The sequence below is a fragment of the Leucopleurus acutus genome (genome assembly GCF_964270905.1).
Source record: "Leucopleurus acutus genome assembly, chromosome: 7".
Taxonomy (NCBI): domain Eukaryota; kingdom Metazoa; phylum Chordata; class Mammalia; order Artiodactyla; family Delphinidae; genus Leucopleurus; species Leucopleurus acutus.
Genome location: NC_139150.1, coordinates 102070412 through 102094181, shown reverse-complemented (window position 1 = coordinate 102094181; position 23770 = coordinate 102070412). Strand labels below are relative to the sequence as shown.

Genomic DNA, 23770 nt, shown 5'->3' with positions numbered 1-23770 from the left:
CTCTCCCCATACCGTGCACTGTGTATCTGCATTAGGCATTGACCAGACCTCCCCCATCAGCAGAAATACCTGTTCAACCATAAAGACCAACATACTCCCAGCACCAACAAGATAACTCCTTAAAAGATAACGTTCCTTCTTGATCTTGTAAGGGGCCATGGTGATGCTTAGATATGGACTGTGTAAATTATCAATATGCCGTTTAATGTACAGCCCTCTGTCTCAAAAAACTTACACAACTGTGCTTTGACTTCTAACTGGCTCAACAGTTTTCAGAGCTTTCTGAGATGCTCTTCCCCGGTTATAATCCTCAATTTGGCTAGAATAAAATTTTCCATTTCTTTCTTAGATCGGCTGATTAATTTTTTGCCAACAAAAGGGATATGCAAGCAATTACTGGATTTGGTCCAAGAGGGTCACACGGCATCAGAAGAAATAGCAGGTGGGAATAACAAAGCATTGGTTTTGGAACTGATCATACTTGGATTTTGCCATTTAGTGGCTGTATTATTTTGTACATTATCTGTTCTGAGACTCTGCTCGAAAACAAAATTCAATAGTAATATATACTTCAAAGGGCTGTTGGAGGATTAAAGAGCCCATCTTTGCAAAGTACTCAGTGAGGACTTGATAGATGGTAGGTAACATTACTTTATAGACAGAAAAATATTACTTTGCCTATTTCATTTAACGTAATCCCTAAGATTTTAGTACAGAAAAAACAAAGTCATCATAATTATTAAGATAGAATAAAATAATAATCTTACCCGGCCTTTTTCACAGCATTCCCCTGCCACACACTGAAAATTTGCTTTGATTTTACATGTTTCTGCATCACAGCAAACGCTGGTACATTCCTAAGAAATACCAGAAACAAACGCAAATGCAAGATTACCTTTTGGTCTCATTTTGGCACAATTCATAATACAATTTATTCATCACACAGACCTTTCTTTGATACAGTCTGAAAATGATTTGGGGGAAAACTAAAAAAAAAAAAAAAATGTTTAACGTTAGAAATACTGAGTTCATCTGAATTCTACTTACATCATTTTTTTATTTGAATATCTTTTCTAGTTCCCCCAATCTCCCATAGTAATACTGAACATGGTCTATTTTTGGTGAAATAGGAGAGAAAACAAAAGAAAGGGACAGTTTTTGAAAATCAAATTCCTCTAAATTGTTACAGAACATAATTAGTTCAGCTCATCAATTTTGTATCTATCCAGCAGTAAACTTAATCTCTAGAGCATGTACTGAAAATCTAAAAATATAGTTTTTTATTCAAGTTTGGCATTTAATTCAGCTCTCTGTAAAGCAGTATACTTTGTCTTGTTCTCCCCACCTTGCTTCTGAGAAATTAGGCGTCTGCACAAGGCTTTGGGGAAACTCCTACTTTGGGAACCTCAGAGTGAGATATTTACAGTTACCAATTTTTAGGGTTAAAACTCTTGCCCTGGGCTTCCCTGGTGGCGCAGTTGTTGAGAGTCCGCCTGCCAATGCAGGGGACGCGGGTTCGTGCCCGGGTCCGGGAAGATCCCACATGCCGCGGAGCGGCTGGGCCCGTGAGCCATGGCCGCTGAGCCTGCGTGTCCGGAGCCTGTGCTCCGCAGCGGGAGAGGCCACAACAGTGAGAGGCCCGCGTACCGCAAAAAAACCCCAAAAAACTCTTGCCCTTATTCAAACAAACATCACCTGGGAAAGATTCCTTTTTCTCACAGAAGGGATAAATGTGTAATCCTATTTTGAAGTACTGAAAGGCCAACCCCCTGAGAGCTTGGCCTGGTACTCGCATTAGGTATTAATAAGATGGGGGCAAAGGTCCCATTCAGAATCCTGGCTGCCCTGTCAAGAGGATGGGACCAAGCCAGGCACTTCGAATGGTAAAATGTCCTGAGTCCCAAAGTTGGCCTAACAAATGTCTACTAACAAACATTTACAAAATTACAAGAAGTGTGATTTTTTTAGTGAACCGCACGTTGATAGTTTATCTCTCAGCAATTGAAAAACAAAGTAGATCATTTTAGAAAGAACTTGGTGGTACCTCGGGGGTCCCACAGTCACAGTCTTCTCCCATTTCTAACAACTGGTTCCCACAGATTGGGGTGGATATGATATCTGTAGGCAGCGGAACGTTAAAGAGGCAATTGGATAATTTATCTTCCAAGAATTTTTCATAGCTGACACGGCTGCAAGAACTGAAGTCTGTAGGTATATAGAAGCTGTAAAGGTAAGGAAAAAGAAAATGGAATACAGTCACGCTGAGCAGATAGGGGGAAATATCAGACATTGGGTGTGATACACTCAAAACGTGACCCAAAAGATCAAAGGGAAGACACTCACCAACTGCTAAATCATGAGCTCTTATTTTTGCTCCTGAAGTAGCCCACCCGGGCAGGTATAAACACCTCCAGCTTAATGAACAAAGCAAGTATGGTCACATCTTAGAACATCCAGGCTGCTATTTAATAAACTAAAAATCGTTCTAATTTATCCAGATAATCTAATTCAGCCTTCGGTCGTCTTGGTTTTGAAGTCTTAAAGGCACTAAAATTATATTTATTTACATGTTTAAGAATTCATTTTCCTTCAGAGGGATTTCTATTGACAGCCTGTCTTCATTCCACAAATAACAATGAATTAAAAAAGCAGTAGCCGGGCTTCCCTGGTGGCGCAGTGGTTGACAGTCCACCTGCCGATGCAGGGGACACGGGTTCGTGCCCCGGTTCGGGAAGATCCCACATGCCGCGGAGCGGCTGGGCCCGTGAGCCATGGCTGCTGAGCCTGTGCGTCTGGAGCCTGTGCTCCGCAACGGGAGAGGCCACAACAGTGAGAGGCCCGCGTAAAGAAAAAAAAAAAAAAAAGCAGTAGCCAAGGGGGTTGCGGGGGAGGGAAGGAATGGGAGTTTGGGATTAGCAGAGGCAAACTATTATACATAAGATGGATAAACAACAAGGTCCTACTGTACAGCACAGGGAACTATATTCAATACCCTGTGACAAACCATAATGGAAAAGAATATGAAAAAGAATATATATATGCCTACCTATCTGAGTCACTTTGCTGTACAGAAGAAATTAACACATTGTAAATCAACTATACTTAAAATTAAAAAAAAATTTTAAACTACAGTAATATATGTGAGAGATAGCATAAGATATGTAACTGGCATGCAGCCATATGCTACTTTGTGGAAGGGCATGGGAGACTAACACTAGCTTGAATGAGCTGGGAGAGGGAAATACAAAAAGAGGAAATGAACACATAAAAGGGATTGTGGGGTTCTTAAAAATAAAATTCCAGGGCAGTTTTGCCTAAGGTGTGGCAGGAATGTGTAATCTCTTTTGAAAGACTCTCGTCATCTTCCTATGAGAACATTCTTCTTTTTTGAAAAAAAAATTTATTAGAGTATATTTGCTTTACAATGTTGTATTAGTTTCGCATATACAGCAAAGTGAATCAGTTATACATATACATAAATCCACTCTTTTTTAGATTATTTTCCCATATAGGCCGTTACAGAGTATTTAATAGAGCTCCTTGTGTGATACAGTAGGTCCTTATTATCTATTTTATATCTAGTAGTGTGTATATGTCAATCCCAGTCTCCCAATTTATCTGCCCCCCCCTTTACACCCTGGTAACCATTAGTTTGTTTTCTACATCTGTATCTATTTCTGTTTTGTAGCTAAGTTCATTTGTACCCTTTTTTTAGATTCCACATATAAGTGGTATCATATATTTGTCTTTGTCTGACAGTTCACTCTGTATGACAATCTCTAGGTCCATCCATGTTGCTGCAAATGCCATTATTTCATCCTTTCTTATGGCTGAGTAATATTCCTTTGTATATATGTACCACATCTTCTTTATCCATTCCTCTGTTGATGGACATTTAGGTTGCTTCCATGTCCTGGCTATTGTAAATAATGCTGCAGTAAACATTGGGGTTGCATGTATCTTTTCGAATTACGGTTTTCTCTGGATATATGCCCAGGAGTGGGATTATATGGTAACTCTATTTTTAGTTTTTTAAGGAACCTCCATACTGTTCTCCATTGTGGCTGCACCAATTTACATTCCCACCAACAGTATAGGTGGGTTCCCTTTTCTCCACATCCTCTCCAGCATTTATTGTTTGTAGATTTTTTGATGATGGCCATTCTGACCCATGTGAGTTGATACCTCATTGTAGTTTTGATTTACATTTCTCTAATAATTAATGATGTTGAGCATCTTCTCATGTGCTTTTTAGTCATCTGTATGTCTTCTTTGGAAAAATGTCTATTTAGATCTTCTCATTTTTTGATTGGTTTGTTTGTTTTTTTGATACTGAGCTACATGAGCTGTTTGTATATTTTTGGAGATTAATCCCTTGTTAGTTGCTTTGTTTGCAAATATTTTCTCCCATTCTGAGGGTTGTCTTTTTGTTTTGTTTATGGTTTCCTTTGCTGTGCAAAACCTTTTAAGTTTAATTAGGTCCCATTTGTTTATTTTTGTTATTATTTTCATAATATTTGTTATTATTTTTGTTATTATTTTTTTTAAATTTTCATTATTATTGTTATTATTTTTTTTTGTTGTTATTTTTGTTATTTTTTCATTACTCTAGGAGGAGGATTGAAAAAGATCTTGCTGTGGTTTATGTCAAAGAGTGTTCTGCCTATGTTTTCCTCTCAGAGTTTTATAGTATCCAGCCTTACCTTTAGGTCTTTAATCCATTTTGAGTTTACTTCTTTTTTTTTTTTTTTTTTTTGCGGTACATGGGCCTCTCACTGTTGGGCCTCTCCCGTTGCAGAGCACAGGCTTCGGACGCGCAGGCTCAGCGGCCATGGCTCACGGGCCCAGCCGCTCCACGGCATGTGGGACCTTCCCAGACCGGGTCACGAACCCATGTCCCCTGCATCAGCAGGCGGACTGTCAACCACTGCGCCACCAGGGAAGCCCCATTCTTCTTTAATTACAGTTTTCTTCTAAAACTTCTCCATTACCACCACCCAATCTGAATTCACTGAAAATGTGATAAATGCTAATGATTTTATGAACCCAGATCTTGTGTAGCTAAGATGAGGATAAAGTGACACATCACCCCAACAGCAAAGAGATAGTATGTTTAAACTATGTCTCAGTTAATGAAACACATTACACATAGATGAGGTACAAGGTAGTTTGGTATAGATACACATCCATGATTTTGTCCTGATACTGCTATTTAATAATTTGAAAGTTTGAACATGTCATTGAAGATGACAGCCCAGAGTGAATCCAAAACACAGATAAATAGCATCTTCCCAGAAAGGCTCACCTTAGTGCTCTGTCCATCACACATACTGTAGTAGGGCACTTGCAAGCATAGGTGTCATGAAACATTCCGAAGTTATGGCCCATTTCATGGGCCATGGTCCCTGCAGTACTAAGCATGTTGTGACTGTGGTCCTGAGGATGAGAATAGGGAGACAGATACTCTGGTTTGCAAACTGAATTATCACTCAGGACATAATTAAGTATTTTCACTGTAGTCAAGTGGAGTAGAGAGTCTGATTTTAGCTTCAGTTTCCTCACCTTACCCATCTCTTCCCCTCTCTCCTTCTCTTCCCTTCTCTCCTGTCTCTCACCCTGACTTTCTCTGCCCTTTTGTCTCTCTGTCTCTGTATCTCTTGCTCTCTCTCCCCCCAAAACACACACCCCTTTGGTACTGAATCCCCATCACAAGGCATACAGCCTACTCTCTGTTCTTGTCAATGGGTCCCTATAATGAAAATTTTTGTTATTTCCTGCCATGACGGATAATGACAACCTTTTTTTCAACAATAATAAGAAATTAGAATTTTTAAAAACTGATTTACCTCCCCCCTCACATTTGGATTGTTTTTCAAATTCTTTCCAATTTATCAATAATTGGAGGTCTTTAATGTATTTAGTTCATAGGGATCTAGAAGTGCTCATGAACCTAGAACTTTAGAACCACTGGTACCTTTTTCAAATCTACTACTGCCAAGACTAGACATCAGTCAACTCCAGACTTCCCTTATTGCATGAAGTTCAGCGAGTAGCCAACTTCATTACCAGATTGTTTCTGATTAAAGGTGTTGGACCAGGACATCCAAGTTATCCAGAAGCAATAAAACAACACTAAAGAATTATTGCTGGTTGTAATTTCCCAGTAGGGATACAGGAATATGCCAATAACACCCACCCACAGAAAACCGATTCCCTTATGTACTTCATTTCAAAGAACAAAATAGAGAAGTCCATCAGGCACAGTACAAGGCTGGCAAACAAGGAACACGTATGTGAGACAGGAAGTTAAGACCTACCACTCACAATATTGTTTCATCCTGTTGAGGTGAACCTGGTAACCTTACTATCTATTAAGATGGAGAGTCTTCAGTGGGGACAAAAACAAACCAAACAATTTAAGAAAAAAAGAAATGTGTTTAAATAGACACTTTCCAGATTGCCTTATTTGAGGTTCCTTCAAATTTAGGGTACCTTCCTTTAAATAATTATTTTCTACTGGGATTACCTCCATCCTCTCTTCCCCTTAAATCCAATCCAAGCTCTGAGGTTCATTTTAATGCAACTTTTCCTGACCACATTACTCTTCATCTGCAATCCTCTCCTCTGGATTCCTACTGCAGTTTTAAGTCTGTTGGGTTGGCCAGAAAGTTTGTTCAGGTTTTTTCCATAACATCTTATGGATGTTACTATCATATATTATTAACTATTGCTTTAAGTGGGCTAGTTTCTCTTCCAATTTTATGGTAGGCACTTTCAAGTTTTAAAATACATATTTTACTTCCTCCGTTTATGATAGGAAGCCAGACTTATAAGATATATTGGAGAGATATATACATATTCACTGACGGGAGAAGTAGCAACAACCTATAGCAGAACTGCCGACCTGTTACAGATAGGGCATGAGTTTAACACACACACACACACACACACACACACACACACACAAAACTACAAAAACCTCTACTCCTGAGAGAGGGGCAGACAAAAATCCTGAGCCTAGGATCCTATATTGATATCAAGTGAGGTTTTCTGCCAGTGCAGGAGGGCCAGGAAACTCTCTTCCAGGAATGATATGCAAAAGTCAGAAAGCAGAGTTTTGCTGCCATTGAAAGGATGCAGGATCACTGAGAAAGCCTAGCTGCTGAGACCCAGGGCCTGATGAAAACTGAAATTAGACAAAGTCAGATGAGAATTCCCTGACCCCTGTTTCTCATCACCAGATAATAGAAAGCTGGACAGAGCATCCCACCCAAACTTACTGTAGTCAGATTCACAATTTTCTAGAACCAATCCTAGAGCTGAGGTCACAAGGCAACAAAGCTGAAATCTAAGGAAAGACAGGCTGGCACCTAGTGTGAGAGCTGGACGTGAACTTCTGTTTACCTGGGGCAGACACTACCAGATGCCGTAATAACTCACACAAAACATTAAAAACTGATGTGAAGTGAGAGTAGCATCGACATATATACACTACCAAATGTAAAACTGTCACCTAGCGGGAAGCAGCAGCATAGAGCACAGGGAGATCAGCTCGGTGCTTTGCGATGACCTAGAGGGGTGGGATAGGGAGGGTGGGAGGGAGGCTCAAGAGGGAGGGGATATGGGGACATATGTATGTATGTGGCTGATTCTGTTGTACACTTTGATGTACAACAGAAACTAAAACAGTATTGTGAAGCAGTTATACTCCAATAAAGATCTATTAAAAAAAAGTGTGGTGGAAACACCCAAAAAAAACCCCCAAAAAACTGATAAATGTTGATTGTGGAATAGCAAGAGAATATGCAAAATGTGAGGAATTCAGAAATTAGAGAAATTCCCACCTATTCACAGATTTTTCTCCACATGACGTCACTAAGTCAGAGTTCTGGGAAATCCTCCATCATGGTGTTGACCTGGGGGAGCAGAACAGCAGTAGCAAAGGCATGAAACCCCTTCACAATCCTTCTCCCTTATCCCTGTAATGGAGCAAACGTGACCAGCACCAGGGTGAGCTAAGTGCCTCACTTGGCTTACTCTAGTCCTAGCCCTAACTAAGGTCTTAAACTTCTAAGAGAAGGGCAACAAATCTTGCCACCCTTAACGCACTGGTGAAGTCTCAGTGCAACTGTGAAAAAGAAAAAGAAAAAGAAAGGGAAATAAAAAACCCAAAAGCAAAACACCTCTACCACCAGAGGGGAGGGGCAGAAGGGGCAGGAATGCCTGCTGGGTTTACGTCACTAGAGGTCTCTACCATCTGGCAGTGGAGCAGAGTCACTAGAAGGACCCATGCCAGAAACTCAGAGATGCAGGACTTGCCTAAGACTGAGCTTAATGAGAACAAAAGGAAATGCCCTCCTCCCACCAAACGTCCAACAATCATCCAGTAACAAGTAACAACAACCTATTGATGGGAGATGGATAACAGCTTAAAGAGACTCCCTGTGAGGTGCAGTAAAGCCCTAAAGATGAGTGTGGAACACACGGTGAGAAAAACTCTGGCAAACCATCCTTCATTCTAAACACAAAATAATGTGAAAGGAATTTAACATCTGTGATGCACTGAGGATGTCCATACCAATCAAAAAATCCCGAACCCAGCTCAACTCCTGCTAGATTGATTCAAATCTTCACACTGAAGTCCTAGAAGAAGGAAAGAAGGGATCATTTCCAGGCCAAAAAAAAAAATTATTTACCTCAGACTATTGCCTTTCACGAGATGCCTAACTTTCAACAAAAAGTAATAAGGCATCCCCCCCGCCCCCCGCCAAAAAACAAGAAAAAACAATACCTTGCCGATCAACAGAACCAGACTCAGATTATTAGTGCTATCGGAGAGGCACTTTAAAATAACTACGATTAATATGTTAAAAGCTTCAGTGGAAAAGATGAATATCATATAAGACTGGATGGAAAATTTCAGAAGAGAGTTGGACACCATAAGAGAGAATCAAATGGAAACACTAGAATTGAAAAAGACAGTAACAGAGATGAATAATGCCTTCCATAGGCTTAACAGTAGATCTGGAATAGCTGAGGAAAGAATCAGTGGATTTAATGTTTCAACAGAAATTACCCAAATGGTAACACGAATTGAAAAAAATGATAAAAAGGAAAAACCAAACAAAATGAAACAAACATGGAGATACAAGTTTTGTGGGGTAATATAGAATGATCATACATATATGTTCAATTACTTATATGTAACTGAAATCCCAGAAAGTAAAAAGGATGAGAATGGAAGAGAAGAAATATTTGAAGACATAATGGCCTAAAATTTTCCAAAATTAATCACAAATACCAAGCCCCAGGACAAAGGAACACTAAGTAGGATAAATCACCTCTCCCCACAAAAACCCCTTAGTTATAACATAATTATAATTATAATCAAATTGAAGAAATTAAGGACAAAGGAAAAATCTTAAAATCAGAAAAAAAAAACCCACCCACACACATTAGAGAGGAACAAGGATAAAGTTTACAGCAGATTTCTCGTTAGGAACTCCAGCAGACAGTGAGATCACTAAAAGTGCTGAAAGAAAACACTACCCACCCAGAATTGTCAACCAGTGAAATATATATACAAGAATGAAAGAGAGATAAGGTCATCTTCTTAAAAAAATGGAAAGAATTCATGGACAGGAGACTTGTCTTATAAGAAATATTTTTTAAAAATTCTTATGGAAGAAAAAAGATATTATGCCAGACAGAAATTTTCTCTCTGCAAAGAAAGGAAGAATGTTGGGAATGTAACCAAAATAAGCACCAGTAAAGATAAGATAAATGGAAAACTAATTTTTTCTCATTTTAAATTGCACAGCAAGATGACTTTTAAAGAAAAATTAGTAACAATGTATATTGTATTTATAGTATATGCGAAGTTAAACATTTGATAAAAATAGCACAAAGGATGGAAGGGAGTAATTAGAGGTGTTCCCTTGTAAAGTCCTTATACTATATGTGAACCAGTTAATACCATTTCAAGGTAAAACATACAAGCAGAGATGTATAATAAACCCCAGGGTAACCATTAAAAAGAAACAAATCAATAAAAAGCTAATAATGGAGATAAATGAAATTTTTTTTATATACTCAATCCTAAAAAGGCAGAAAAAAATAGAAGAGATGGCATAGGAAACATCTAGCAAAATGAAAGATTTTAATCCAACAATATGAATAATGATATTACATATAAATTATTTAAACATACCAAATAAAAGACAGAGATTGTCAGATTAGATAAAAAATAAAATCCATGTATCTACTGTCTAGCAGAAACCTTCTTTAAATGTAAAGAAATACATATGCTAAAAATAAAAGTAAGGAAGAGGTTGTATCAAGTACACTATAGCCACAAAGTATTGGAGTGATTATACTGAATTTGGACAAAGTAGACTTCAGAATAGGAATATCTCAGGGAAATAGAGGGACATAATATGATAAATGGATCAGTTCTCCAACAAGACATGACAACTCTGTGTATTCACTTTACAACAGAGCTTCAAAATACATGAAGTGAAACTTACAGAACTGAAAGAAGAAACAGACACATCTACAGTTCTGCTTGGATACTTAAACACTCTCTCCATAAACGATTCAAAAGAACTGAACACTATAAGTCAACCTGACATAATTGACAATTACAGAACACTCCAACAACAGTAGGACACATTCTTTTTGAAGTTCATATGGGGCAATGACCAAGAACAAACCTCAAAAAAATTTAAAATATCAAAATTCTACAAAGTATATTCCCAGACTATTATGAACTAAATTGTGTCCTGCCCACTAATTCATATGTTGAAGCCCTAACTCCTAACATGTCTGTATTTGGAGATAGAATCGTCAAAGGGATAATTAGGTTAGATGAGGTCATAAGGGTGGGGCCCTAATACAATAAGACTGATGTCCTTATGAGAAGAGGAAGAGACACCAGGGATAAGTGTGCACAGAAAAACGGCCACATGAGGGCACAGCAAAAAGGTGGTCATCATCAAGCCAAGGAGACAGGCCTCAGGTACCTTGTCACCTAAAGCTACTGACACCTTGATCTTGGATTTCCAGCCTCCAGAACTGTGAGAAAATAAATTTCTGTTGTTTAAACCACACAGGCGATAGTATTTTGTTATGGCAGCCCTAACAAATGAATACACAGACCATGACAGAATAACAGAATTAAACTAAAAAGTCAATAATGAAAATTATTACAATACACATCTAAATAATACATGAGTCAAAAAGAAATTAAGGGGACTTCCCTGGTGGTACAGTGGTTAAGAATCCGCCTGCCAATGCAGGGGACACGGGTTCAATCCCTGGTCCAGGAAGATCCCACATACGGCGGAGCAACTAAGCCCGTGTGCCGCAACTACTGAGCCTGAGTGTCATAACTACTGAAGCCCGTGAGCCTAGGGCCTGTGCTCCACAACAAAGATAAGCCACTGCAATGAGAAGCCTGCGCACCACAATGAAGAGTAGCCCCTGCTCGCTGCAACTACAGAAAGGCTGCACGCAGCAACAAAGACCCAACGCAGCCAAAAATAAATAAATAAATGAATAAATAAATTTATTAAAAAGATTAGCAAATATTTTTAACTTAATGAAAATGAAACCGCACGTATCCAAAAAACTTGGATGCAGCTAAAGCAGTGCATAGTGGGAAATTTATAGCATTAAATGATTATATGTGAAAAGAAGAAAACCCTCAAATTCACAATCTAAAATTCTTCCTTAAGTAACTAGAAAAAGAGTAACAAATTTAAATGCAGAGAATGCAGAAAAAAATCAATAATCAAGACAAGAGCGGAAATCAATGAAATTGAAACTAGGAAAGCCTCAGTAAAGCAAAAACTGTTTCCTTGAGATCAATAAAATTGATATACCTTTGGCCAGACTGATAATGGGGGAAAAAAACCCTACAAATTTCTAATATCATGAATGATAGAGGGAAAATCACTACAAATTCTACAGATATTAAAAGGATAGTAATGGAATATCATCGACAAATATATGCCAACTTAAATGGACAACTTTCCTTGAAGACACAAACTACCAACGCTCACTCAAGAAGAGATAAATAACCTGAGAAGTCCAATATCTATTGAGGAAATTGAAAATGTAGTTTAAAACTTTTCCACAAAAACATGCCAGACCCATATGGTTTTACTAGTGAATTATACCAAACATTTCAGGAAGGAATAATACTAACTTTACTCAAATATTCCAGAAAATCAAAGAGTTGGGAGCACATCCTTCACCCTGATACTTGCTCTAATAACAAAACCTGAAAAACACATTACAGGATAAGATAACTACAGACTAATATCCCTCATGAATATGGATGCAAAAATCCTCAACATATGTTACCATGTTGACTCCAGCAATATATACAAATAATACATTATGACCATGTTGGGTTTATACTGGATATGCAAGATTGATTCAACATTTGAAATTCAGTCACTGCTTTTTACCATGCCAAAGGACCAAAGGAGAAAAACTACATGACCTTCTCAACAGATGCAGCAGAACAGCATTTGACAGGCTTGAGCTGTAGAACCAACAGTTTAAACAAACCTGAACAATGCCAACAGAATGATACGGAGAGCACATTGTAGACATGAAAGCAAGGCCCACAGTTGTTCCAGAAAATTCACTTGCCCTGCGAAAAAGAGAGAAATTGATAAAGCTTATGACTCTAAGTATATATTCTATAGACAATTCATCCAGAACCCTTACTAATTAACAGAGAAACTCACATTGCGAATCATCACTCAAATATTTCCTTCAGCGAGTTTGCAGAAGGCATTTTTTTAAATACAATGGTTTTCATACCACCTAAATCCAAGTATCTGGGAGTAATCACTTTAATATTTTATATCTCTTATTCATGATTCTTATATTTTTCATTGTGGAATTCATTTCTTGTCAGGAAATAAAGGGGCATTTTTTTTTCTAACAAATGTTTTGCTTTATAATATACATACGTATGTATAAATTTATATAAATATATAAATTAAGATGAAACATGTTTCACCTTAATTTATATTCTCCTCATGTATTTTTATATATGTTTACTTTTATTTTAGCACTGTTTTAGCTGTAGCTTGATTTAAGTTTGGGCTCATTCTATAAGTATTTGTGTTATTGAAGCATTTGCAATATTTGTCCTATTGGAGTGACATTTGAACCACCTGCATTTATTTACGTAGATGATATATTTGGTCTTTAGTAATTTTAATTTCTATTTTGGTTCTGTTTCATTTTTTCTTTCAATTTTTAATAATTCCATGTGCTTTTTTTGTTATTATTATTGTTATTATTGTCTGTTAAGAATCTGACCCTGGTTTGCATCTAGAAATTTGCAAGTATGCATCATTTAAAAAATTCCCATAGTAGGTGCATTTACATAAAAAGTTGAACCTATATTTTTCCACTTATCAACATAAAGAATGGCAAGTACACATTTTGCCATGAAAAATGAGGAAATTAGAGAACTTCCTGCCACTTTCCATTCCCTATGGAGATTTCAATATCTGTTACTCTGTAATGATATTTTGTATCATACATGATATTTTAAAGATTTATGGCATTTATATTCTCTTTTAAAATTATATTGTGAAATTATTTATACTTAAGTCTACATTTTTGTGGATTTAATTCTTACTACTAGCTCATTTATAAAAAATAAAATCTTCCTCCATTATGGGATTACCTATTTTGGTTTCTCTTTTCAGTGGATAGAGTATAGTTGGACACTAAGATTCATACCCGGTTATGCCCAGGTATAGGTATATTTTGTTAATTTGTCAGGTAAATGGTAAGGCTTTCAATTTACACATGAAAGGGCAATTATTTCCTTCCATCCTTATCTTTTTAGTTCTTTTATCTTGTTTATTCTGGTCTATTCAGGAAATCTACTCTTGATATTAGATTACTATTTTTTATCTATACATCTGTCATCTTGTCTATAATTTATATTTCTCTACCCTATTACTTCACAATACTGGATTCAACTACCATTTTAGCTTTGTCCTGGGACCAGTCTGGTAAGAGTTGAATTCCCTTACTACTCACTACCTTCGAGACCCTGGAAAATCACCAAACCACTCCCCAAAATGAGCTATGTCTTGTGGTGGGCCCCTGAGTCTGGAACTCATCTTTCCAAATTAAGGAACTGTGGCAGCTAGCCTTCAGAGATAACCCAATGAGCCAGCCTTGTGGTATTCATAACCTGTGTAGCACCTTCCCTAAAACTGGATAGGTCTATGACTTGTTCTTGACCAACAGAATATACCAGAAGTGATGTGTGATTTCTAAGACTGAGTCATAACAAGCCTTGAAGTTTTCTCCTGGGCCTCTTAGAATGCTTCTTCTGGGGAAAGCTAGTCACCTTGTTAAGATATCCAGAAACCTGAGACTGCCATATTGGAGGAAGTCCAAGTTAGCCACATGAAAAGCTGTATATGCAAAGAGATCACCAACCGGCACCCCAGGCAAGGCACTAGACATATAAATGAAGAAGACTTATTTTAAGTCTGGAAGTTGCGGGCTGATGCATCATGCAGTCATAGATAACCAGCACAGAATATTAATTAATTCTGACAGGACCTAGTCCACTTATTTCCCATGACACCCACTGTTTTCTTAGGTAGTGAAACTCAAGTAATTTTTAAGTCACTCTTTGTTGCAATCTGATTCCAGCTGCAACCATCCGGCAGAACTGTCCTGAGGCATATGCTTAGCAGTCTTGTGTCATTTATAGCTGTTGGATTTATTTCCCCTATTTTTTAAATTAGTCACTAATTAGTCATTTTGTCAGGATGGTAGAAGCATGGGATTAGAATATCATGTTCAATTTTCCTTCAGTCCTAGAAGTTTGTCCTGATTGGTGCGTACAGCTAATCCATTCTTTTAAAACATTGAATCTAAATCCCTCTTGCCATTATCTAAACCCCCCTTTCCTTTCTGTTATACACAATCAAAACAAACAAGCTTGTTATGAATCATTGCTCACTTACTAGCCTCCCTCTTAAAAAAAAAGAAAAAGAAATCGTTGGAACAAGAGTAAGAGCACATACAACATAAGATCCAAATGAACACTTTTTAAACTTTTAACGCTCTATGTGTAAACCTGTAACCTGAGATACCATTTGCTTTGCCAAGGCTTTGAAAAATGTCTATGGCAAATACCACAGAACATACAAAGGGGAAAATCTCTACATACGTGATTAACTGAGCAACATCATGACGCTTTCTTCTTAGGAGGACACCCCCCCTCCATTTAGCAAAATTTTCCAAGGTGAGGCTTGCATTGGGGGACATCTTTATCTTATCCTTGTCATTCCAGATTTCCATCCCAATTAAGGCAACATGAGTATTGAGCTTTTTGTAAAGCTGTTGAAAGAGAATAAATGGCAAAGTAACAACTCATAATGGTGTTATCTTTTAATATTTTCAATGTACTTTAGATTTTGAAACTTATTTACAACAGCACTGTAAAAACCTTCTTTCCAGACATACTTGTGAAATGGAAGTTACCATCTCTTTTGGCAGACACTAGCATCCCCCTTTGTAGGCAAGACAGACACCCTTAGATATTTCAGGTCTATAAACTCCCTTTTTTGGGACAAAGGGTCTATTGAAACAAACTTTTCCTGTTTGCAACCTCAAAAAATATTATAATTTCCTGCTAGTAGTTCATGACTATGACTTTACTATAAATATATTTCCTCAAATGCTATGTAACTTCCTCAGAGTCATAATTTTTCAGAATTAGCAAACCTGACTCGGTGCTGATTTGGACATCAGAAAAGGAACAGGCTATATGAAAAAGTCCTGCATATGTGAGTTACAATAAAGTAAGGGACCTCTAATACTTGAAACTGGACTGAACCAAATAATCTACAATGCATACAGAATAACCTTTAGAAATAACTAGTTAAGCTTATGAGACAATACACTTACTCTAAAGATGAAAACTTAAATTACTACTATAGTTTATAAAACTGCACAGTGTTGGTCAAAGAGTACAAGCTTCCAGTTATAAGATGAGTAAGTTCTGGGGATCTAATGTACAACGTGGTGACTAAAGTTAATAATACTGTATTCTATGCTTCAAAATTGCTAAAAGAGAAGATCTTTAATGTTCTCATCGCAAAAGAGAAATGGTGGAATCATGTGACGTGATGGAGGTGTTAGCCAACCTATTAGGTGAGCGAACCTAATCATTTTGCAATATATAAGTATATCAGATCAACACAACACCTTAAATTTGCCCAATGTAATATGCCAATTGTATCTCAATAAAGCTGGGGAAAAAAACTACACAGTTACAGGCCTTCTCCTGGGGCAACTTTCTGCTGAGAAACCTGAGGAGATATTTTTCAAAAAAAAAACAAGAAAACAAGAAAAGTGTTGATGAATGCAATTATCATCAAAAGCAAAGTAAAAATCTAATCAGATTAAAATCTTGCCTTTGATTTTTTTCCAACTTCCTTATTCCTCTCTTCTTTATCTTACTCACCTGACAAAACTCCAATCCCGGTTAAAACAAACTCTCCCTTCTGTCTCTCCTCCATCAAGCCCCGAACACAGACAGGGGAAAACAAATGATGTTGGCTGCTTTCACTTAGAAGCCATGACCACTAACCTCAAGTGGTCTGAACCACCCTCCAGCAAACCTGCTGCATTTCCGAAACCCATTCACTCTCACAACCTTCTATACATTTTTTCATGCTTGCTCTTCTTTCTCAAAAATTCTGCCACTCTCTTTTAAATCCTCACTTTGAGCAGATGTGCCTGCTGCCAAATTCATCGAAGAGCATAGATGCAACCAGAAGAGAATCTCCAAGCTCCCACCCCGTCCACCCACTGGTCTACACCTGTTCAAACAACCTGTGCTTCCCCTTCCTCACTATATGAATGAACTGTGAGCCCAACGCCAACTTCTCCATGCATGCGCTGGACCTGCCATCTCTCCCCAGATCAAAGAGATGCCTCCAAAAATTATTCCATCTTTTTTTCACTGTCAGTGTTTAGCCTTTTGTGCAGTGGTTCTCATTAGCATATAAAGGATGCCTCATCGTGGCGGGACCGGAATTTCTCTTTATGATTCTTCCTCCAGTGACTTATGCTCCATTTCTCTGCTTCCATTTATAACAAAATTTCTGTATTTGCTGTCTCTAATTCCACTTCTTTCATTGTCTCCTGGACTCCCTGGAATCATGCTTTTACACTCCACAGGAACTTGCTTCATCCAGGAGACCAATAACTTCTACTTTGTTAAATCCAGTGGCCAGTTCCTGGTCCTCAGAACATTTCACATCATTGATCATGTCTTCCTTTGATAGATTTTTGTTTCAAGTAGCTTCTAGAATAACAACCTCTCCTGGATTTCCTCCTATCTCACTGTCTACTCCTTGGTCTCACCTCCTCTCTCACCTCTTCCCCTCTTACTCCTCCTTAGAGAAGTACTTTGAGTATGTATCTTTGTGTCCTCTTCCTACTTATCTACACCCATTCCCTTGGTGATTTTACAAACATTTTCTGCAAAGGTCCAAGTAGAAAATATTTTAGGCTTTGAGGCCATGTGGTCTTGGTTGCAATTACTCACCACCTTTGTTATTGTAGCAGGAAAGCAACCATAAACAATGTAAACAAATGGGCATGACTGTGTTTGAATAAAACTTTATTTTATAAAAAGGCAATAGGCCAGAGTTCGCCCACAGGCTACAGTTTGCTAACCTGTGTCTTATGCCATCTATATGTGCTAAAGCCATAGATTTATATCTATGGACCTGGACCTGCCATCTCTTGCCCTGAACTTCAATCTTGTATCTCCAGCATTTCCACCTAGAAATTTTTATACAAAGAGATATCTCAAAGTTGCTGTGTCCAAAATGGAAATCCTAATCTTTCCTCTGATAGATTTCCATCATCCCCCACCATTGTTCCCCATTCTTGAAGTTGCTCAGGTCAAAACCCTTGGTGTCACCTGACTCCACTCTTTTTCTTATGCTTCTCGTCTTCCACCCACCTCGTAAACCCAGTTGACTCTGTCCAGACATCAGATCTTCTCAATAGGTCTCCCATCACTGCCTTTTCTCAAGCCACCATCTTCTCTTGCCCTGAATTATGACACGATTCCCCTACCTGGTCTTGTTTCTGCCCTTGCTTTCCTTCAGTTTATTTTCAACAGAATGGCCAACGAAATCTTTTAAGAACACAGATCTGAACGTGTCACACCTCAGCTCAGGCTTTCCAATGTCTTCCTCATTCATTAAGAATAACAAAGTGCTAAATACCATATGATATCACTTCTATGTGGAATCTAAAATATGACATAAATGAACCTATCCACGAAACAGAAACCGACTCACACACATAGAGAACAGACTTGTGGTTGCCAAAGGAGAGGGGGGTGGGAGAGGGAAGGGTTTGGAGTTTGAGAGTAGCAGATGAAAACTATTATATATAGGATGGATAAACAACAAGGTCCTACTTATAGCACAGGGAATTACACTCAGTATCCTGTGATAAACCATAATGGAAAAGAATATGAAAAAGAATGTATATATATATATATATATATATATATATATATATATGTGTGTGTGTGTGTATAACTGAATCACTTTGCTGTACAGCATAAATTAACATAACATTGTAAATCAACTATACTTCAATAAAAAAAAGAATAGCAAAGTCCTTACGCAGACCCACAGGGCCTTCAGGTTCTGGCCACTGCTACCTTTAGATGTCATCTCCCACCCTAGCCCTGGCTTATTACAACCAGCCACAATGGCCTTCCCCTTATTCCTCAAACAAGGCAATCTAGGTTCTGCCCTCAGGTCCTTAGCTCTGCCTAGGGTCAGACTTCTCTCCCTTCCTTCAAGTCTCTACTCAAATGTTACCCTATTAGAAATGACTTCCCTGTCTAACACAGCACCCGAGATATCTCAATCTTTCTCCTCTTTCTCTCTCTCTCTCTCTCTCCCTTTCTCTCTTTTTAAAAACTCTGCTTTATTTTTCTTTATAGCACTTATCACCATCTTACATACTCTTTATTTGACTTGTTTGTTCGCCTCCTTGAACAAGGATGCTAACTTCCTGAAGGGAAGGATAACTCCTTGAAAAAAAGGATATTTGTCAGTTTTGTCCCCCATTTTATTTCCGTAATCTAGAAAAGTACCGACACAAAGTAGGTGCTCAATAAATATGGCCAGTTCTTGGGGCTCTTTAAGAGGAGTCAGCATACTCTTTGTGGTGAGAAGATGAGATATGACCTTGGTCATTGTATCCACCTTCGTTTTATTTCTATCCTCAGAGGATTTGCAGGACCACAAGTGACTCAGCCATTTCAACTAAGTAGGTAACCATATGTTCAACTAATAGGAAACTAACAAGATTTAAATAGAAATGATATAAAAATCATTTTTTAAAAGTTTTTAGAAATTAGATAATAAAATCACGTTTAAAGAACCAAATCAACAGTTTTACAATGGAAATAGGCGTGGAAATCTAACCAATCTAAGTTGAAATCTTCTCTCTACCATTTCCTAACTTTGTGATTTTAGGCAAGTTATTTTGCATCTTAGAAACTAATTTCTTAGCTATAAATTACGTTTAATAATATGTTAGCGTTGTTCAAGGATTAAATGAGATTAGGTATTGAAAGCTGCTATGTACCAGAGCTTGGCTTATTTTGTTTTTTGGTTGGTTGGTGGGTTGGTTTTCCATTTTCTTCCTTAGATTGGTTTTCTATTGGGATTTGTGTGTCAGCATTTTCTTACTGGGTTTTAGAAAAATAAAAACCATGAAACAAAACCACCTCCTATACCTTCATGGACCTGAGAATAGTGTGGTGAGTATGTGAGATACTTCTCTATCATGTAATATTAATATTCAATTAAGTTGCCAAAGTTGTGGTCACCCTTCAAGAGCCAGTAAGCAGTATTAGTCTTAGGACTATTGGCTTTTCTTCCCTGCTTCATGAACATTCATAGAAACACCCAATGGCATCACCTAGCAAATTGTTAAAATTACACTTAATAAAATATATCATACCATGTTGATGTAATTGACCATCTCAAACACCCTCTTTCTTATTTCCTCTTGGTCTTGATTGTACTTTTTAAACTACAGACAAAATATAGACATTGATAGAAATGAATATAATTGGAAGGTAAGAAAAAGCAATTTCACTTTATTTTACTTATTATAACTAATGATCAGTTATAAAAGTTAACACTTAAACATGAAAAACAAAGCACTTCCTTATTTCTCTACCTAAATTAAAGCAGTCTGGAAGAAGAGATGATGTTTTGTCCCCTGAAGTACTAGCTCAGTGTAAAGCTCTAAGGAGCTATTGCAGACATATTTTCAGTTAAATACCATAGTTTCCTAAGCTGAGGAGCACTAGTGCAAGGAATAGTCTACTTATTTCAAAAAATATGAGCAGTAAGTGAATTTAGTATAATAAGAGAGGTCAAAATTTTAGGGTCTGAACTAACTTACATTATCATAACACAAAAATTTTCCTTTTGAGAGCACACATGTGGACTTCAGGTTTAGAACAATCAATCTATAAAATGCATTCTTATAAAAGAAGATTAACAATGAATATTACCAAAAAATCATCTTTTTCAGAAAATTCTATCCATTAGTTTTTTTTTTTTTTTTATTTACCACTCCCTGATGAGCATAAATTTTAATTTACCAATGATTTAACTACTTAACAGAAGACAAAGTGACAAAGGAATTTAATTGGAAAATAAGTTTGGGGCTCTTAAAACAATGAGAAAGGCACATTATAGTGCAAAAAAATCAGTTTATGCATATCATATTAGGTGTACATTCCTTAAAAGGTAAGATCATATCAGTCTAATTATATGTTATATTTCCTAGGTTCAAAACAATTTGTAAAAAAGAATAGCTCATACTCATTATTTTTAAAAACTTATCCATTATTTAATATCTTGCATAATAAATTTATGTAGTATAGCATTTTAAAAGACACATTTATCTGATATAATTTACCTCACCATTATCCAGGACCAAAAAATATTCTATGTATTTATTTTGTTCCCAAGCCTTCTGGTCTTTGGATTTCTATAATAAACATAAAAAAGAAGATTACTAAGACAACATCTTTCTCTGCAAGAGTCATTCTTAAATTTTAAATGAGTAATTTTGTAAGAGTTGGTTGGTCTGGGAATGAAGGAAGACAATATTACCATTTTGACTCTAACTCACCATCCAGAATCATCTATAGACAAGGCTCAGAATGTCAGAGGTAGAAGAGACGTTGGTGATATTCTAGTCTGGACCCTTCATTTTTACCAAAGAGTGTAAAGAATTACACAACTGAGTGCTAAAAATAAAACCAAAGTCTTCATATTTTTTGAACGGTGGACTTTCTCCACTAGCCTGCTGTGAAATAGAGGCACGTTAACTTCAGCATCCTCCTAGGGTTTTGTTTTGTTTTGGTTGCCTTTTATTCCTATCCCAGTGAATACACCCTCCTTTACCAATGGTGCAAAGTCCAGAGCCACCGCGGCACCCAGTCTGTCCTTTTCTTCTCAGACAGTGCTTGATCTCCTTCCCACATTCCAAGCCTCCCTATTTTCAGTTTCTTTCTCTCCACAAAATGAAACAAAAACAAAAAACATGTTTCACAGTAGATTTTTTACTGATCTGGGTTCTTGAACTCTTTAATCAGTAGAAATTGGTAAGAGGCCAGATGAGAAATTCAGACAAGGGTTAGATGCATGAAGTAGGTAGCTACTTGTAACGGTCTGGCCTCTACAGGCAAAGGCTGGAGATATACATTTGATGGTAATTAGTGAACAGTTCCTATTTAAATAAGACATAGCACTGGATGAGATTACCTAGGAAGAATGTGTAGATAAAGTAAAGAATGGGACCCAGTATTGAGTTACATGAGGCCTCTAATATTTAGTGGTCCATCAGAGGCGGGATAACAGTGAGAGGAACTGAGAAGTAGCAAAACCAAACAATAAGATGTCATGAGAGCGAGGTTATTTGCACACAGTTACCAAGGAATTGAGACAGAAAGACTAGAGGCCTGTACCAAGCTAAACCAGGAGATCAACGTTCACAGGAACACATAGCTCAGAGTGATTCTCCTGGACTCTTAGATATCATACCGCTGGTAGAATTTAAACCCATAGCAAATTGAATCCAACAGAGATTCTATTTTATTCAAACCTATTCTGTCCAGTGCTTATGCATTCTGAGAACATGTATCAGTAGAAGAGATGATTGGATGTGAAGCGTATCCTAAAGAAAATGAAGGTAATAATGACAAAGTTTCTGTGTATATATTTTATAGTTTCAAACACAAGCAATATTCATTTTCCTTCTGTGACCAGAAGCTGAATTCCAGGTATGAAAGAATATTCTAAGTTCCTGTGGGAAGATCTGATATTTATTTTGCCCACTGCTATATCCCCAGCACCTATGGCGGTACTTTAAGAAAGATTTATTGAATAAATTCATTCATGGAGAAGGCAGGGTATTTTATCTCAAAGCAGTAATAATACTTTACACCTTTGTTGTATGTTGTAGCATCGCGAAAGCTGTCTGCTTCTAGGAGGCCAGCATTATATCGATGCATCTTTTTAACCCTTGCACACAACATGTTGTTAATAATAGTTGATCCTTACACACTCATTAAATAAATCGTCAATGTACAGTAAGGTTTTAATGTCTCTTTAACCTACTAGTTCCAACAATGACTGTAAAGTTTCAGTCAGTTGGAGCTACTAAGACTGGAAACCAGAGCAGCCAGGATGAGATACATGAGAGTACCGCAAATAAAAAATAAAAGTAGGCATACAAGAAGACTGGTGGCCGATGGGGCTGCATTCTGATGAATTTCAGGTACCCATAACATGTCATCCATCCCACAGTTGCTGTTAGTCTTCTGTTCATCAGGATCGTGCTTGAAGAGTGCATGTTCCTGTTCATCCTGATTTGTGGGGCTTAAAGGTTCAATGAAGTACTTTTGATCTCCCTGACTGAAGTAACCCCTGAAAAACACAAGAATCTAAGCTTCCTAAAAATATTCCAGTTCTGAGCACTAAAGACTTGTCGACTTCAAAAAATGACCAATGCCAAAGCATTCCAAGCTCATGGCAGTAAAATATAGTATAACATTATAGCTGAAGAGACGCTTAGAGATTAGCTAAACTTATTTTCTCTATGAGGAAACTGGACTAGTTGGGGAGAAGTAACTACTGCAGTCATATAGCCAACCTGTGTCAGAACTGGTGCTAGAATGGAAAATTCCTGACTCTCAGTCAAGTGTCCTTCTGATTCTCATGTCTGGTCTGCTCTAAAGATACACCGACAATAAAAGAGACTTGGAAGTCTTATAGATAGAGTTAAAATTCTGAGTCTATCACTTACAATCCATGATACCATGGGAAAAAGACTTAAATTCACATAGCCTTAGTTCTCCACCTCTGAAATGGGAATAATAATACCTACCTAATAGTATAGTCGTAAAGATTGAAGGAGATAATACATAAGGCACATAATCAATGAATATTATCAATTTCTTCTCGATTCTCTCTGCTAAAGCCCTAAGCTAAGATTCATTTAACCATGAATTAGGGAGCGAGCACCCATTATTCATTAGACACTGGAGCAAGGGCAGAAGGTAAAAGGAAAAGAGTCGTGGTCTCTCATCTCATGGAGCTTATATTCAAATAAGGAAGATGGATGTGGATCGAATAATCACATT

The 23770-nt window shown here is 37.4% G+C and overlaps 1 protein-coding gene across 1 annotated transcript in view; it reads right to left on the bottom strand.

The window, feature by feature from the left end:
• ADAM28 (ADAM metallopeptidase domain 28) overlaps nucleotides 1-23770 on the bottom strand; it is a gene marked incomplete at both ends in the record, with an annotated part of 65204 nt that overhangs the window by 25354 nt on the left and 16080 nt on the right. Inside the window, 8 exons of the mRNA XM_082843710.1 lie at nucleotides 768-857; nucleotides 2045-2222; nucleotides 5306-5436; nucleotides 12577-12661; nucleotides 15227-15396; nucleotides 20068-20139; nucleotides 21040-21111; nucleotides 22862-23054. Coding sequence (XP_082699836.1) covers nucleotides 768-857; nucleotides 2045-2222; nucleotides 5306-5436; nucleotides 12577-12661; nucleotides 15227-15396; nucleotides 20068-20139; nucleotides 21040-21111; nucleotides 22862-23054 — 991 coding nt within the window. The remainder of the gene's footprint in view (nucleotides 1-767; nucleotides 858-2044; nucleotides 2223-5305; nucleotides 5437-12576; nucleotides 12662-15226; nucleotides 15397-20067; nucleotides 20140-21039; nucleotides 21112-22861; nucleotides 23055-23770) is intronic.